This window comes from Dermochelys coriacea, chromosome 6 (genome assembly GCF_009764565.3).
Source record: "Dermochelys coriacea isolate rDerCor1 chromosome 6, rDerCor1.pri.v4, whole genome shotgun sequence".
Taxonomy (NCBI): domain Eukaryota; kingdom Metazoa; phylum Chordata; order Testudines; family Dermochelyidae; genus Dermochelys; species Dermochelys coriacea.
The window spans coordinates 84835861-84850226 of record NC_050073.1 but is presented as its reverse complement, the minus strand read 5'-3'; the positions used below and the strand labels follow the sequence as shown (position 1 = coordinate 84850226).

The following is a 14366-nucleotide window of genomic DNA, read 5'->3' as shown; positions in this document are numbered from 1 at the left end:
CCAAAATTTTAAAATCAGTACATCATAAAGTGTTACTACATACCTTAGCAGCATAGATCAACTTCTTTATAGTTCGTTTTTGCTGATCATCTAATTAAGAACAAACAAAAAGAACAGTGAAATCACAAACAGGACTATGATATGTTTTGACTGGAATGTACACATACTACTCCTAATTACTGAATATATTTTTCATAAAAATTGTGCTTAGTGTGGTGGAAGCCAAAGCTAATGTGACACTCTCAGTGTGGAAAGGAAAAATTAAAGTTGACTCTCTTCTGACATATTAACACAGGCTGACTTCTTCCCCAGCTGATTAAGCATCAACTGAGCTGACTGAGGAAAAAATGGCAATGCAGGATGCATTTAGTATTCTGGAGGAGCACATCTGCAAACCATATTAGAATGCAGGGTTATGCTTCTACCTTTAACAAATTAATTTAATTACAAGCTTTGTGTAAGGTCTAGTTAGTCTCTTTTCCCAATTAACCTATACTTTTTTTTGGGAGGGGGGAGGAGAGAAGGGGCTTAGAAAAGAAGTTGTCCAGATTGTACCTAAAAGCTCACCATTTTCTGTTATATCAACATCCCAGTGGTTATCTTCAGTGTTGTCTTCTCCTATAGCTGTGCTCCAGTCTTTCATCTTCAATAAACATTCTGTCAATGACTAGATATTACCAAAAATAAATAAAATTAAAATCCAAAATGAAATATAGGCAGTGAAACTTTGACTACTAAGAAGGTCTGAGTTCCATTCTATGCATCTGATGAAGTGGGCTGTAGCCCATGAAAGCTTATGCTCTAATAAATTTGTTAATCACACTTTTTGTCAACTGTCTAAATGGGCCATCTTTATTATCACTACAAAAGTTTTTTTCTCCTGCTGATAATAGCTCATCTTAAGTAATTAGCCTCTCACAGTTTATATGGCAACTTCCAACGTGTGTGTGCGCGCGCGCCTGTCTGTCTCTCTCTCTCCCCCCCCCCACTTACTATATGTTCCATTCTATGCATCCGATGAAGTAGGCTGTAGCCCACGAAAGCTTACGCTGTAATAAATTAGTTAGTCTCTAAGGTGCCACAAGCGCTCCTGTTCTTTTTGCGGATACAGACTAATACAGCTGCTACTCTGAAACCTGTACTTTATTATTTTCTCATTAATAAATCAAAATTAGCTGGCTAGCTATCTAGGATTCTACACATTCCACTACTTACCAATTAAAACACAGGCAAGAAGCAGTACAACAGGGAGGCACCACTAAAGGCTCTTAATGATGCTCACTGGGTATTTGAAGAGTTCTGTATTTTTTATACATATAAAGTGTCTTCAAAGTGAAGAATCTTTTAGACTGCAAGGATTCCTATTTATTTCAAATTTTAGATTCTAGGAGTCCGTAGCCTTTGGACAGTGTCCCAATGGACTCAATGAATTCAAACCTCAACCCAAACAGCTTCGTTTGCCCAGGGAGGGTCGGGGGGTGGTCGGAGGAGAAGAAAAACTAAAAATAAGTTAATGAAAGAAGCAAATTGAGACAGCTTAACATCTTTTCATCCTAATATTTAGAATCTCCTATAACAGAAAAAAGTCAATGTTAAATACAGCAATTTACCTTGACTTGACTTTCCTTGTTTTTCAGAGCTTCCTCCATATCTGCTTTAGACGATTCAAAGATTTTTGTTTGTTCATTTAGTTCACTAAATCGTTCACCCCATCCTTCAGCCTCTTGTAACAGCTTTTAAAAAAAAAAAAAAAAAAAAAAAAAGGCACCAGATCAATAAGAATCTACCACAAGTTGAAAATCAATAACAAACACTCAATGTTTTTCACATTTCAACAATAATTAGCCATATGTACACTGTACTCATAGGCAGCATATTTGGGGTGAGTGTCTTGAAATCCCACCACCACCTGTCCATGAGAACTAAACAGAACTAAAGATTGTGTAATGTTGAAGAGCTCAACAGTGAAACATTTTATATTATTGTCCTGTTCTCTAATTTATTGTCAGCTGCACAAGCTCTCTAGGGTAATTAGTTACTAGGATATCTAAAAGCAAGTTTAGCTGAATACTTCAATCAACATTTTAGACAAAACATACAGAATGTAAAGAAGCCAATTAAAATAAAATATTGAATTTCTGGCTAATCATCCACAGATTCCTGGGAATAGGTTGAAAGAGAAAAGACATTAATTTCCCATACTCTCTCCTTAAGCTACAGCACTTGTTCCCTTTTCACCCTAACAAAACTGTGAGAGGGAAGTGTACCATTAATATTTTTATTTCTATCTTGGAAGTTCTCTATTGAATAAAATAAATGGGATAGCTATTTAATTCATCACATAACCCACAGATTTTTTCCTAACAATTATTTTTTTTTCCACCTAATACCATATGGTTAAAATATATTTAAAGGGACATGTTGCTGCTAATCAAAGTCATGAGTATTCTATGTAAGCAGACTCTAAATGCTAAAAATACTGTAACTAGCCTTTTGTTAATTAGAAGGGCAGGCAGGCTGTGAAAGTTTTGGGACTACATTAACAATTTTACAGGAATATTTCATTTTCAGAAGCGTCCTACAAAAAAAAAACAAGGAATAGTTAGACTTCAAAGTTTGTTAAAATAAATGTAATTGCAATATGTCAGCTAATTAAACCACACCTGCATATTATGAGAACAAATTTGTTCTTTAAGAACTGTGTATTTAATATAAAAACCTCAAGAATCTATTAAATGAATCTTCTGAAAGATTCTGAGAGCCTATTGTTCATCCTCCGGCTGGAATCTTTAAAAATACCAGGTTTACAGAGTGGAGTGACTAATCCATTTTAATCAAAGAACACTCAATTCTATGTAGATGGCATTAACAGGGGAACAACCCTCACACAAGAATACAAGCAAGCCTAAACTTCAGCTTGCCAAAGATAAGCAATTCAAAGACATAATAAAACAGAGGTGGTGTATAAACCTGGAAGGATTAGATTTTTATCAGAATCAGTAAATGTCCGTTTCACCACACACACAAAACAAAAAGGTATTTCCATTGATAACAGAAATTTACAGAAAGCCAAAGAAAGAAAACTGTTGCTTGAGAACAGAGTTTGATTTAAGGTTATTTACTTTGTATATCTTGACACGTGATGTTGACAATTTTTATTTTAAACAGTTAAAGCTTTAACTTTTTGAATCTTAACATCTGCTTTCATTAGATATTGTCTGATTCCCCCCATTTACATTTTCACACCCGTGGGAAAAAAGAAAAAAAAATGCTTAAAAATGACCATTGATATTGTCCGTCAAAATTATTTAAAAAAAAAAAAAAAAAAAAATTTAATTCTGCTAAGCCTATTTATGTGAAGTGAATGATAACAGTCAGCTGACACGGTATGTGCCCTTTCAAGTAATAAAAGTCATACACTAGTCAAATTAGACAGGTGAAAAATGAAGAGAAAGTTTTCATTATTCCAACACTGCCATTATCACTAAATCCCTTTCACCGAAAAGCAACTAAACTTTAAAAATACATTCTAACATGAGTCAAAGAAACAGTGAACCAAAGCTGATTCTTGTACACCGTAAGGATTATAGCAGATGGAAAGGACAAGAATTTTGCAGTGAGCTAAGGCAGTACGTTTTCCTAGCGCTCAAAATTAGAAAAAAAAAGAAGAAATGTTTATAAACAGTTGTCTTGTTCAAACTAAAATGTTTAATCCTGTCTCTGGCATATCATTAATCTATTCAGAGGGTAGTAGATCTATTATAGTTATGGCAATGATGTGCCAGAGGATTATGACCCATTTGTGTATAAGACCAAGGAAGAAAGCACACTGATTTCCATGAACAAAACACACTTTTGTTACCTTTTGAGTGAAAATGAAATTCCATCTTTAAAAAAAGATAAGAAAAAAAGGATGTGTATGTTCTACTAAAGAAAACCAAATTATTTGCTTACAATGTTTTCATTAGGGAAGAAAAACAAGCAAGGCAGACCATTTTCATTTCCTTTTCTGATTGGTCTATTGATAAGGTCTTTTTTCCCCCACAGGGAGTATACCAAATATGATACAAGAGTGAAAGAAGTTGCAGCATGCACTAGCTCAATTCATTAAAAATTTGAACACAAAACCCCAAGTACACTAGATGTCCTGGTCTTGAATGTGTCATGCAAGTTTATTTTACCTAGAAGGAATTCCAATTTGATTACTGTAAAGGAGTCAATTATGACCTTATGAAAACAGATTTTGATGCGTGTAAAATGATTAAAGTTACGTCATTTTCAACACTTAGTATTGTCTTGCTTAAAAGGTCCCTTTTCACAGAGGAGAAGCAGCAAAAGAATGTCCTCATTCAAACTCCTCTGGGTTCAAAAATGTGAAAGAGCAACAAGATATTCATGTCACAAAGATAAAAAGACGCTGCTCTATTCACTTTTTTAATTAGGCACTGCTTCTCTGACCTTAGTACATTATTTCAAGTACAATAAAGGGTACAATTAGGAATAAAGACCAAAGGAATGGACTTAAAGCAAATAAAGTACATGAGAATAATTTTCTTCCAATGGTCTCCTCTTTTCCTTATAAACCAAGTTACCTGATCCAATACCCTCTCTACAATGACTACTTCCAATCAACTACTTCTCTGTTCACTCTTGCATACGATACGTGTTTGTCTGTTTTACCAACAAACTTAACATATTAAAAAAATGAATCTCATCTTCTACCACCACCACACTTCCATTCTCACTGTTGATAACAGAGATTTGCGAGAACCAGAATTTCCCTTCCACAGAAAATTTTACATTTCCAAAAATACTGTTCTGAATTAAAAGAGAAAATCTGATACGAAAAGTTTTCTGTGGAGCATTTTCAAAAGATTCCATTTCAGAAGAACCAAAATGGAATTTGTTTAAATGGTCCCGGCAATCCTAACACCCCAGCTAACCAGGCTGGCTGCCAAGAAGCCCTTGCTCCCAAGCTCCCAACCAGGCAAACTGCCAAGGAGGTGGGCAGCTGAGCAGGAAACCAGGTAAGTTTCTGGCAAACTGGTTTCTGTCAAAGTCTACATATTTCAGCAGAACATTTCAGTTCTGACTAATTGCCATTTTTGGATAGAAAAATGTTTTGAACATTTCTGACCAGCTCTAGTTGATCGTTCCAACATCCTACCCACCACCCAGGCCTGCAACTTCTGTGTCATTCTGAACACTATTCTCCTCTTTTCCATCACAAACCTGATGAACCATTTCTATTCTGGTTTATAGCAACTAAAATCCTTGTTCACTGCCTGGTTTATCTCTTGCCTAACTATTCCAGTGCCCTCCTATCTGGCCTCCCCACTTCTTACACTGCTCTCCTCCATTCCGTTCCAAATGCTACTGCAGTAACAGTATTTTCCTCACCTGCCACTTTGCTAAGTTATTCTCCTATTTAAACCCTGTCTGTGTCATCTGAATCAAGTTCAAGCTTCTGGTGCCCACTTTTGTGAAGTACCTCAACTATGTACTTGCCTAAATCTTTATTCTCATTTCTTCCAAAAACCTCTTTTTTTCCCTCAGCAAAACCTTTTCCCATCCCCTTTGTATCCTTCTCTCAATATCAGTGTTGGTTTTTTTCATGCTGCCCTTTATGGGTGGAACAAGTATTTCACACTTTACTTATTAAGGTTTCTTCTCTCTCTCATGCACATTCCATAAAGCCTTTTGAGAGAGAGAGAGCGAGAGAGAGATCCAAGGAAAATATTTAAAATAAGTTATTCCAAAAAAAAAAAAAAAAAAAAGTACATATATCCTGGAGATTTTGTGTCTGTGTCCATCTCCAAGATACTTTACAATCTCCAGGATCATTTGGTTATGTTCAATTTGATGATTAACTCCTTCGAGCAGGGATCATATCTTTAGTTATGTGGAAACTGACATGCATATGTACAATACTACATAACTAGGAAGAACTTACCTGTTTCTCGCTTTCCTGAAGATGACAGTTTTCCTGTATTGCATCTTTGACAGATGTCTCCATTCTCTCTTTATTAATGAGAAACACTTTTAATGTGGTCTTGGCCTAAATGAAATAAAAAAAAGCAAACTGCTTCAACAGTATATCTGAAGATCCAATAGCTTGTTGCTGTTTACAATAAATTTATTGGCAGTGTATGTTTTATAACTGTATACTAATAAAATAAAGTGTAATTGTGTTTTTCAACTAATGGTAACTGCCACACTCTTTTGTAAAATGAATCAGCTACTACATACCAAAAAGTAGGACTGAGCCCTAGAAGACTGGTATTGATACTCATGTCAAGTCATGCCTGTGAGTATTTATTTGTGATGAAACAATTTTAGTAATTGATTTTCCCAATTTGAAAAACAACCTTAGATATTTGACTTACTTCTGCCACTTGTGACTGGACAGATTTTGCTTCATTTTCTAAAGACTCCATTCTTCTCTGTATTTCCGCCATCTGCAAAGCCATAATATTTATTTTCATACAAGTTCTTCCAGGTTGAAACTTTTTAGCCAAACTAATTTTATGAGATAAATTTTCAGAAAATGCTTCTAAAATGTATTCCTGTAAAAATATTTATTGTAAGGATTGTCTTTGAAGGCCTGACAATACCAGTTTTCTTTTCAAAGGTTTTCCTTAAGGAAGATTTTTTTGACTGTATGATAGTGACATATGATTACATACTAATACCTTCTTTTTACCTTTCTTGTAACATACTGTTTCTTTTTACAATGCTTATAATATGTATATTACATCCACCTGTCTGAGATATTGGAGAACCATTAAATTAATCCATTTCCCTAAAAGTACTTTAAATATCCTGGATATGGAAAATCCTTTCCTAAAATGTCAGCTGAGTGGGCCTCCAACTATTATTCCTTTACAGCTTTTAAAAAAGTGCAAGTGTTCACTGAATTTAGCACTCTTACAAATCCCTTTGTCAATTAGTTCATAAAGTAACATCACTGGCATCACAGGCAAGAAAGAGACCATAATTCATCAGGGCTCTATGGTTGCTTTTATACAGCCCAATAAACAGCAGTTCTGTGAGCTTCCCTGATTACATAGTTGTAGAAGTTATTCTGAAAGGTACTTCTCCCTTGATAGCAATCACAAAATGCTTGTTTCAGCATTATCTACCCAGACAAGACTGCCCCCCATTTCCTGAATATCCCCAAGATGGAAGCAAGTTACTTTGGCTGACAGTAAGCATCATCAATGGTAAACAGCACAACATTGTAGGGGAAGGGGGAAAAACAAGATTAGCTGTTGATAAATGAGCCAAAAAACACAGCATTTTTGCAGGTTCTGCAAAAATGATTCCCCCCAACCCAGCCCAGCAAGTTTTGTTTTCTAAATAAAAAGGAAGTTAAAATTCAGAGAACCTGCTCCAAATCATACATTCTAAAGTTTATTTGGACTCATTAAATAAACTGCAAAGAAAAAAAAAGTTTAAAAAAAAATCACTTACTTGTTAAACAAGTCTTTTTTTACCCTTGCTATATAAGACATTCAACGTACAGCTCTATCTTTAGCTCCTAAATACTTGCATATTAGTTCCTGAATCTTAACTACCTGGGATTGTCTTGAATGATTTTAAAAAACAAAATTAAAATTAAAAAAGGAATGAAAAGACCGCCTTTTCAGTAAATGTCTTCTCAGAGAAATAACTCTGATTATACACAAAAACCATATTCCAATTTTTAAAACCAAGTTATCCGAATATGTTTAAAAAAAAAAAAATGTTTTTTCTGAACCTTACCAAGTCATCCTGTTTTGATCGCTTAGACTTCTCTTCTTCCAGCTCTTTTTCTAAATTCTCTATTTCATCCTTGAGTGCAGTGTTCGACCTGTTCAGTTTTTCACAGGTTGCCTAAAACAAGTCATTTTGATAGTTAACCTACAGAAATTTACAGTTATAAAGTAATTAAATACAGGTGTGTATAGTGTATTTTTTATGGAAAACTTTAATAATCTACAGAGGTGCAATAAGGCCTCAAAAGTTAAGTTTGCATTGAGATCTGTGTTTAAAGTAGGGATTAAATCACTTACATATGAATAGTCTTATTCCCAACCTTACAGCATTTACTCCAAGTACCGAATGAATTTAAATACATTTGTCAGTTTATTAGTTACATACTTTTCAATAGCCCCATAAGTAGTATGGTGAGACTAGGCTTTTTTGGAGTCCTCTATCAAATAAGTTCCTGATTTTTGGGATCTAAAAATGGATTCATTTCTAGATTACAGCAACATGTAAAACATGCTATTTTAAGTTATTAGCGTATATTTTTGAATCAGAACTATTAGTCAATATTTAAAATTTATGCTGCAATATGTCATACAACATTTTTTCAAAATACTGTGGTACACATTTGATTCTGCATCAGTCATTTGAGGGGTTTGCATAACAATTTTACAGGATGTCACTTATAGGAAGCATGCAGAGAAAGCTATCTGCATAATTATTTGCTCCAAAATTAATTGCCTGCATGTCTGATTTGCTCCATAATTAAATTTCTCTGCATAATTGACCCACTCCATAATTAATTCACTGTCTCATTTGGTAATGGTTTGAGAAACCCTGGATTAGCAAAACAATTCCACAGATTAAAAAAAAGTTCACTTCTGACACCTTCAGTTTTTCCTGAAACACCACCACCTCAATTATACAAAAAAAAGCCACTTTGTTTTTTTTAGTCTGTTTTTACCTCAATATGTGATGTATTTGTTGATTCTTTCAGAAGACAGGCATCCTTTAGAGATGATTCTAAGTCTTCGTACTGAAAGAGATACATGATATCAAAATGTGCGTAAGATCAAAAATTGTTTTAAAAAATGAAATTAATTTATGATTAAGTTTAAAACACTAAGGGATGGATTTTGAAAAGTATTTAGGCACACTAGACATTAATTCCCAATGGGCGTTAGTGGGATTTTCAGAAGGGCCTACATGCATCTTTAGGTGCCTAAGTATCTTTAAAAATCTGGCCCTACGAAGGTTAGCACGGAGCATAAAAGCAAGACATCTAGGAGTACGTTTCCAATGCAGCGTACTGTACTATAATTTAAGAGGAAAATGCATTAAAATCTGCATCAGATTTAAAAGAATTTAAACCAAGGGGAAAAAACAAAAACAAAACAAATATTTCAAGATCATCATAAATATAAGTTTTTAATATTTAAGTTTAAATAAAGCTTCTGTTGCTTAAAAGAACAACAATGGTTCAATATGCTAAAAACATACATTGGAGAAGGAGGAGAACAAAAATAAGAGTTACCTCTTTCTTCTGGAGACTAAGTTTTTCAAGAACTTTGCATTTGTCTTCAAGTAGTTCAGCAACTTTACTGGCAAGCTGTTTTTCCCTTCCTACAAAGGACAGTAGCTCCATTTTGTAATATTCAAGTTATTAAAAACTATCATAAAAATAATTTAAAATTAACAGTGTAGCTAGAAACATGCTCCACAGAAACAATAAGGAAAGTTAACTTACCTACATAAAATCTGCTTCTAACCTGAAACAAAAAGAACAAGCACTGAAATTTGTCTATAATGTTACACAGCTTGCAAGGATAACACTATTCAGTTTTTAGCCTCATCTTCTCTGCATTCTTTACTTAACATTACAATGTTTACTTAATCTACAGTAACTGTGGTTCTTTGTGATGTTGTAGTCAGCATGGATCCCACCATAGGTGCGCATCCATCTCACATATATGAAACTGGAGGTGTTTTTGAACAGTAGCATCTATTGGGGCTGCGCACAAGTTCTGTGCCTCCTCACGCTCCCATACGAGTCCATAAAGGGTGGGGAAGCCACACACATAACCCCTCCACCCCCCCAATTCTCTCACCATTTAAAGCACTGATAGCTAAGGAATCTGAAAAGCAGGCGTGGAAGGTGGGTTGTGGGATCAATGCGGACTATGTTCATCGTGAAGAACAAGAGTTACTATAGGAAAGTAACTGTTCTCTCTTTTTTGCATATTCATCAGTGTGGAACCCATTGTAGGTGACTGATGAGCAATATTATCCCTAGATAATAGAAGTGAAGAGTTTTAGTTGTATCAGTCAAACCGTGATTGAAGTACTGCTCCTGAACTTGGTATCTGACCCAGCTGCCATGCCTACAGCATGTTTAACAAAAGTCAGGGAGTTGCTCCATATTGCAGATCTCAGAGACTGGCAGTCAGAAGATGCTGCCAGTTCCCTGGTGGAGTATGCGTTGACATTCAGAGGGAGAGCATGTAGCTTTTTCTCCAGGTGTAGACTGAGGTTTCAGAAAAAAAATAATGGCAAGGTAACTGATTCTTCAGATGGAATTGCGAGACTCCCTAAGCATGAACTGGGGTGTGGTCTCAATACCATGTTGTCTATATGGAAGGATGTGCAAAGTGTAGAGTTGCCACCTGTCCAGATTTTCCCAGGATTGTTGCTTTTCTTTTCCCCCCCACAGGTAGCTGTCCTGGGAAATCTGTAAGAGTACTCAATACACACTACCAACTGTCCAGTTTTATGGGCTAAGGATCATCTCAGATGTCCTGTATTTTTGTACCTCAGAAGTGGCAACCCAAGTAAGGTGAGGTAGCCATGACGGCTTGGAGCTCAGTGACTCCCCATGCTGAGGTGATGGCAACCAGAAAGACTGTTTTGATGGTAAAGAAATGTACTGAGCAATATGACAGTGGATCTAAAGGAGTCAACCTGTGGAACTCACTGCTAGGGGATGCGGTGAAGGCCAACAATATAACTGGGTTTAAAAAAAAATTAGCTAAGTTCATGGAGGATAGTCCATCATTATCTAAGATGGTCAGGGATGAAACCCCGTGCTCTAGGTGTCCCTAAACCTTTGACTGCCAGAAGCTGGGACTGGATGACAGATGGATCACTCAATAATTGCCCTGTTCTGTTCATTCCCTCTGGAGCATCTGGCACTGGCCACTGTTTGAAGTCAGCATACTGGGCTACATGGACCATATGTGTGATCCTGTATGGCCATTCTTATGTTCTTATGAGTCTACAGGAGTTTTAGGAGAACAATGTTGAGGGCCCACATGGGAGTCAGTCTAACCAGGAAGTAAATATGAAGGAGGCCCCGAGGAAATTTTGATATTGTCACATGCGAGATCCCAAATGAGTATACCAGAGTGTGACACACCAATATTGCTGCAAGGTGGACCTTGAGAGAGAGTGTGTTGAATGCTAATCCAGCATATTTCAGGTGCAGCACGTAGTCAGGGAGCTTCAATATCAAGACCTCTACTGGGTCTAGATCACATTGGACTGGCCATATGAAAAATCTTTGCCATTTTGAAGAGCAAGTATTCCTAGTGGAAGGTTTCCCACTTTGTATGAGGACTTCCCGAATCTATAGGCAGCAGTTTCTACCAGCAGTGTTCAGTCAGCCGACATCCAATGCATCAAGTGCAATGACTGCATCTGACCCTGGTTCTGAGATGTGTTCAGATAGGTTGGGAGATGTACGAGTCTGTCCTTGTGGAATAACACCGAGTTCTGCCCAGAGTCCACAACTCCGTGTTTGGAGCGCCCTCTCTCAGTCCTGGGACTTGGGTACTGGAGGTGTTGAGATCAGTGATGAGTCTTTTCTCGGTGTCCTTTTCTCTGCACTGGTCTTTGGCATCGCTTGTGACTAGATTGGGCAATAGATAAAATTGGCTTGTCTGTTAGCTTGTCTCCTCAGGATCTGATGAGACCTTCATGCTATGTTAAGTAGCCCTGTACTGGGAGATTTGAACAGGTGGATCTAACTGCTGATACTCGGTCCAGATGGGTCAATTCTAATCACAGTGGTTATATGTTGAAATATCAAGAGTTTTGAAGGTTTGGCAAAACCTAGTGGGTTAGACATTCACAGATTAGAAGGAACAGAGAAGGTTGAAGTCACTCAGGCCTTAATGCCCTTGTACAGGAGTACAAGGTGTATGCAGTGTAAGCAGACACTATTGTTAAAAAAAAGGGGGGGTGGGAAGGGGGAAGAGGAGGAGAGACTTGAATGCAAGAGGTTCATTGACACCCTCAGTGGGATCTATACTGTCACATACATTAAGAAATATCCTTACGTTGACAAGCTGTTAGCCATTCACGACAGCTAGGATCAAGGATTGATGAGAGACCCTAGGCCAGTGATTCTCAATTAGAGTGGGCCAATTTCAGAATTTTATTACAAGAGGCGGGCCATTTGCTCAGAAGGCTGACAAAATTAAAACCACTTCAGCTGCCAATAAAGACTTTGACTGCAACATAAGTATTAGTGTTTCTACCTTTTAACAAAGATTATAAAACACCATCATTACCTGTTTCAGAGTAGCAGCCGTGTTAGTCTGTATTTGCAAAAAGAAAAGGAGTACTTGTGGCACCTTGGAGACTAAAATTTATTTGAGCAGCTCACGAAAGCTTATGCTCAAATAAATTTGTTAGTCTCCAAGGTGCCACAAGTACTCCTTTTCTTTTTGCATCATTACCTGTGTTTGTTACAATCTTTAGCAAGCTTTGTGAAGAGTGGTTTGTAGGTCAGGGCAAAGCACATGCACTGGTGAAGATGCTCATCTATCAGGTGATTGCGATGTTGGTCTCTTATAACGTTCATGATAGAAAACCCAGATTTGCGGAGGTACGTTGATCCCAACTCTGTTAACAGATAGATGACTAGATTCTGACAATTCTGAAACAGGTCAGCATATTGGAGTCCACAAATCATGAAGTCCCACTTCTCTGAACTTTGCCTTCAAGACATCTGAGCTCTGGAGCCTTACAATTTCTAATTGAAAGGCAGTTTCGTTAATTGAATCAAGAATGTTCTTTGCTTCAAAAGGGCACAGTCCATTGGCAGAGACAAACAAAAGCAAATCCTTTGGAATTTTAAAATTCTCCACTCGCATTTTAAAATTTTTGATCAGATTGCTTAGGAATTCTTGCATCATTTTCATTGAAGTTTTATCTGTAGCAACAACACACAACGTGGGGAAGTGCAACATTTTTCATGTCAAAGATTTCAAGATTCCTCTGAAAGGCACTCACTTTTTCAAACAGATCCCTGGAGGAAATTCAAGTGATCAGTAATATCACACAGAAAAGCTACCCATGACATAGAGGGGACATCATTCATAAATTCCAGGAACTCACAAGCATTATTGGTCTTGTAGTTTGAAAGAATTTCTATTAATTCTTTTCGAAACACACAAAACCTCTCTAATATGTGCCCCTACTTAACCAGCAAATGTCGTGTAGCAACAGGACTGTATTCAGCTGAAATGTCTTGTAAAGGAGCCTTAAAAGAATTTTGCAAGCTAGAAGTTGAGCATATATAGTTCACTAATCTCATCACAATACTCATTGTTTAAGTCTCCAGACAACTTACCGCACAGGACAGACTGAATGAATGATGCAGTGAAGTGTATTTAATGAAAGATGTATCACTGCCAACTATCAAGCAAAGCCCTTCTCTTTCCCCGACATGGAGGGACTTCAATCTGAAACAAGCAAGTTTACTTTTTGCAGATCTAAGCCATTTCCCCCCGCCGCCCCCCCCCCAAAAAAAAAGCCTTTTACTTTTTCCAAAAGTGATCTCTCCTGTGGTGTAGCTTTTTAATGGTACTAAGCACAAAAATTCTTCCTTAGATTTCATGATGGTGAAATTTTTAAACAGACAGCAATAGCTGGGCAGCGTCACTTAAATGACTTGACTTGTCCACTGCAAGAGACATGTATTTGGTGTTTTTTACATCAGAAAGCAGAACTGACAAACAATCCTTGTAAATTACCTCTAATCTTCGCACTGCCATGGAATCAGACAGGATAACTTGTTTCACAGGGTCCATAATGTCATCTTTGTTTTTATCTCTGGCAAAAAGGTTCTCCAGCATTTCCAATGTGCACTTCTTCACAAACTCAGCATCCAGGAAAGGCTTTTTCTTTTTAGCTAATACCACATTATTCCAAGAGAAGCAGATGTTGCTTTTTCCTGTAGAGTCGCTGATGTTACAAATATGGCATTTGAAGTGTGATACGAAGACTTCAGATTTTCAATTTTGTCATGTCTTGCAACACTGCCAGCAGGATAGACTGTGTTGAAGCTACTGTGCTTTGATTCAAGAGGCACCTCACCCTGACAACCTTACAGACGGATACAGTGGTTTGGCATATTAAGCACAAAGATTTTGTGTTTAAATGAGGTGGCATAAAAAAAAAAAAAAAAAGAGAGAAAATCCACTGTCCAGTTTGGGTTAAAAGCTCAGGTTTTGCTGTTGACTTTGCGATACCATACCATGCCACCATTAGTTCTGCGCTCTTGCTGGCAATGGCACTGCCCTCAGAGCTGGATTACTAAGAAAGTCACAGGCAAA

General features: G+C 36.9%; 2 protein-coding genes across 9 annotated transcripts in view; one reads left to right on the top strand and one right to left on the bottom strand.

The window, feature by feature from the left end:
* The window catches only part of FBXO33 (F-box protein 33), a 55025-nt gene extending 50746 nt beyond the window's left edge, over positions 1-4279 (top strand). For both annotated transcript variants that reach the window (XR_005293388.2, XR_005293387.2), the window contains one exon: positions 4048-4279. The gene's annotated coding sequence lies outside the window, so the exon portion shown is untranslated. The remainder of the gene's footprint in view (positions 1-4047) is intronic.
* MIA2 (MIA SH3 domain ER export factor 2) overlaps positions 1-14366 on the bottom strand; it is a 70479-nt gene that overhangs the window by 20193 nt on the left and 35920 nt on the right. For 6 of the 7 annotated variants that reach the window (XM_043516136.1, XM_043516137.1, XM_038404385.2 and 3 more), the window contains 9 exons: positions 9497-9518; positions 9284-9372; positions 8714-8785; positions 7765-7875; positions 6387-6458; positions 5954-6058; positions 1611-1733; positions 556-667; positions 44-90 (listed from right to left, as the gene is read on the bottom strand). In XM_043516136.1, coding sequence (XP_043372071.1) covers positions 44-90; positions 556-667; positions 1611-1733; positions 5954-6058; positions 6387-6458; positions 7765-7875; positions 8714-8785; positions 9284-9372; positions 9497-9518 — 753 coding nt within the window. Of the gene's footprint in view, positions 1-43; positions 91-555; positions 668-1610; positions 1734-5953; positions 6059-6386; positions 6459-7764; positions 7876-8713; positions 8786-9283; positions 9373-9496; positions 9519-10913; positions 12318-12485; positions 13715-14366 lie in introns of those variants that run through there. The other variant, XR_006281924.1, reaches the window with a different exon arrangement.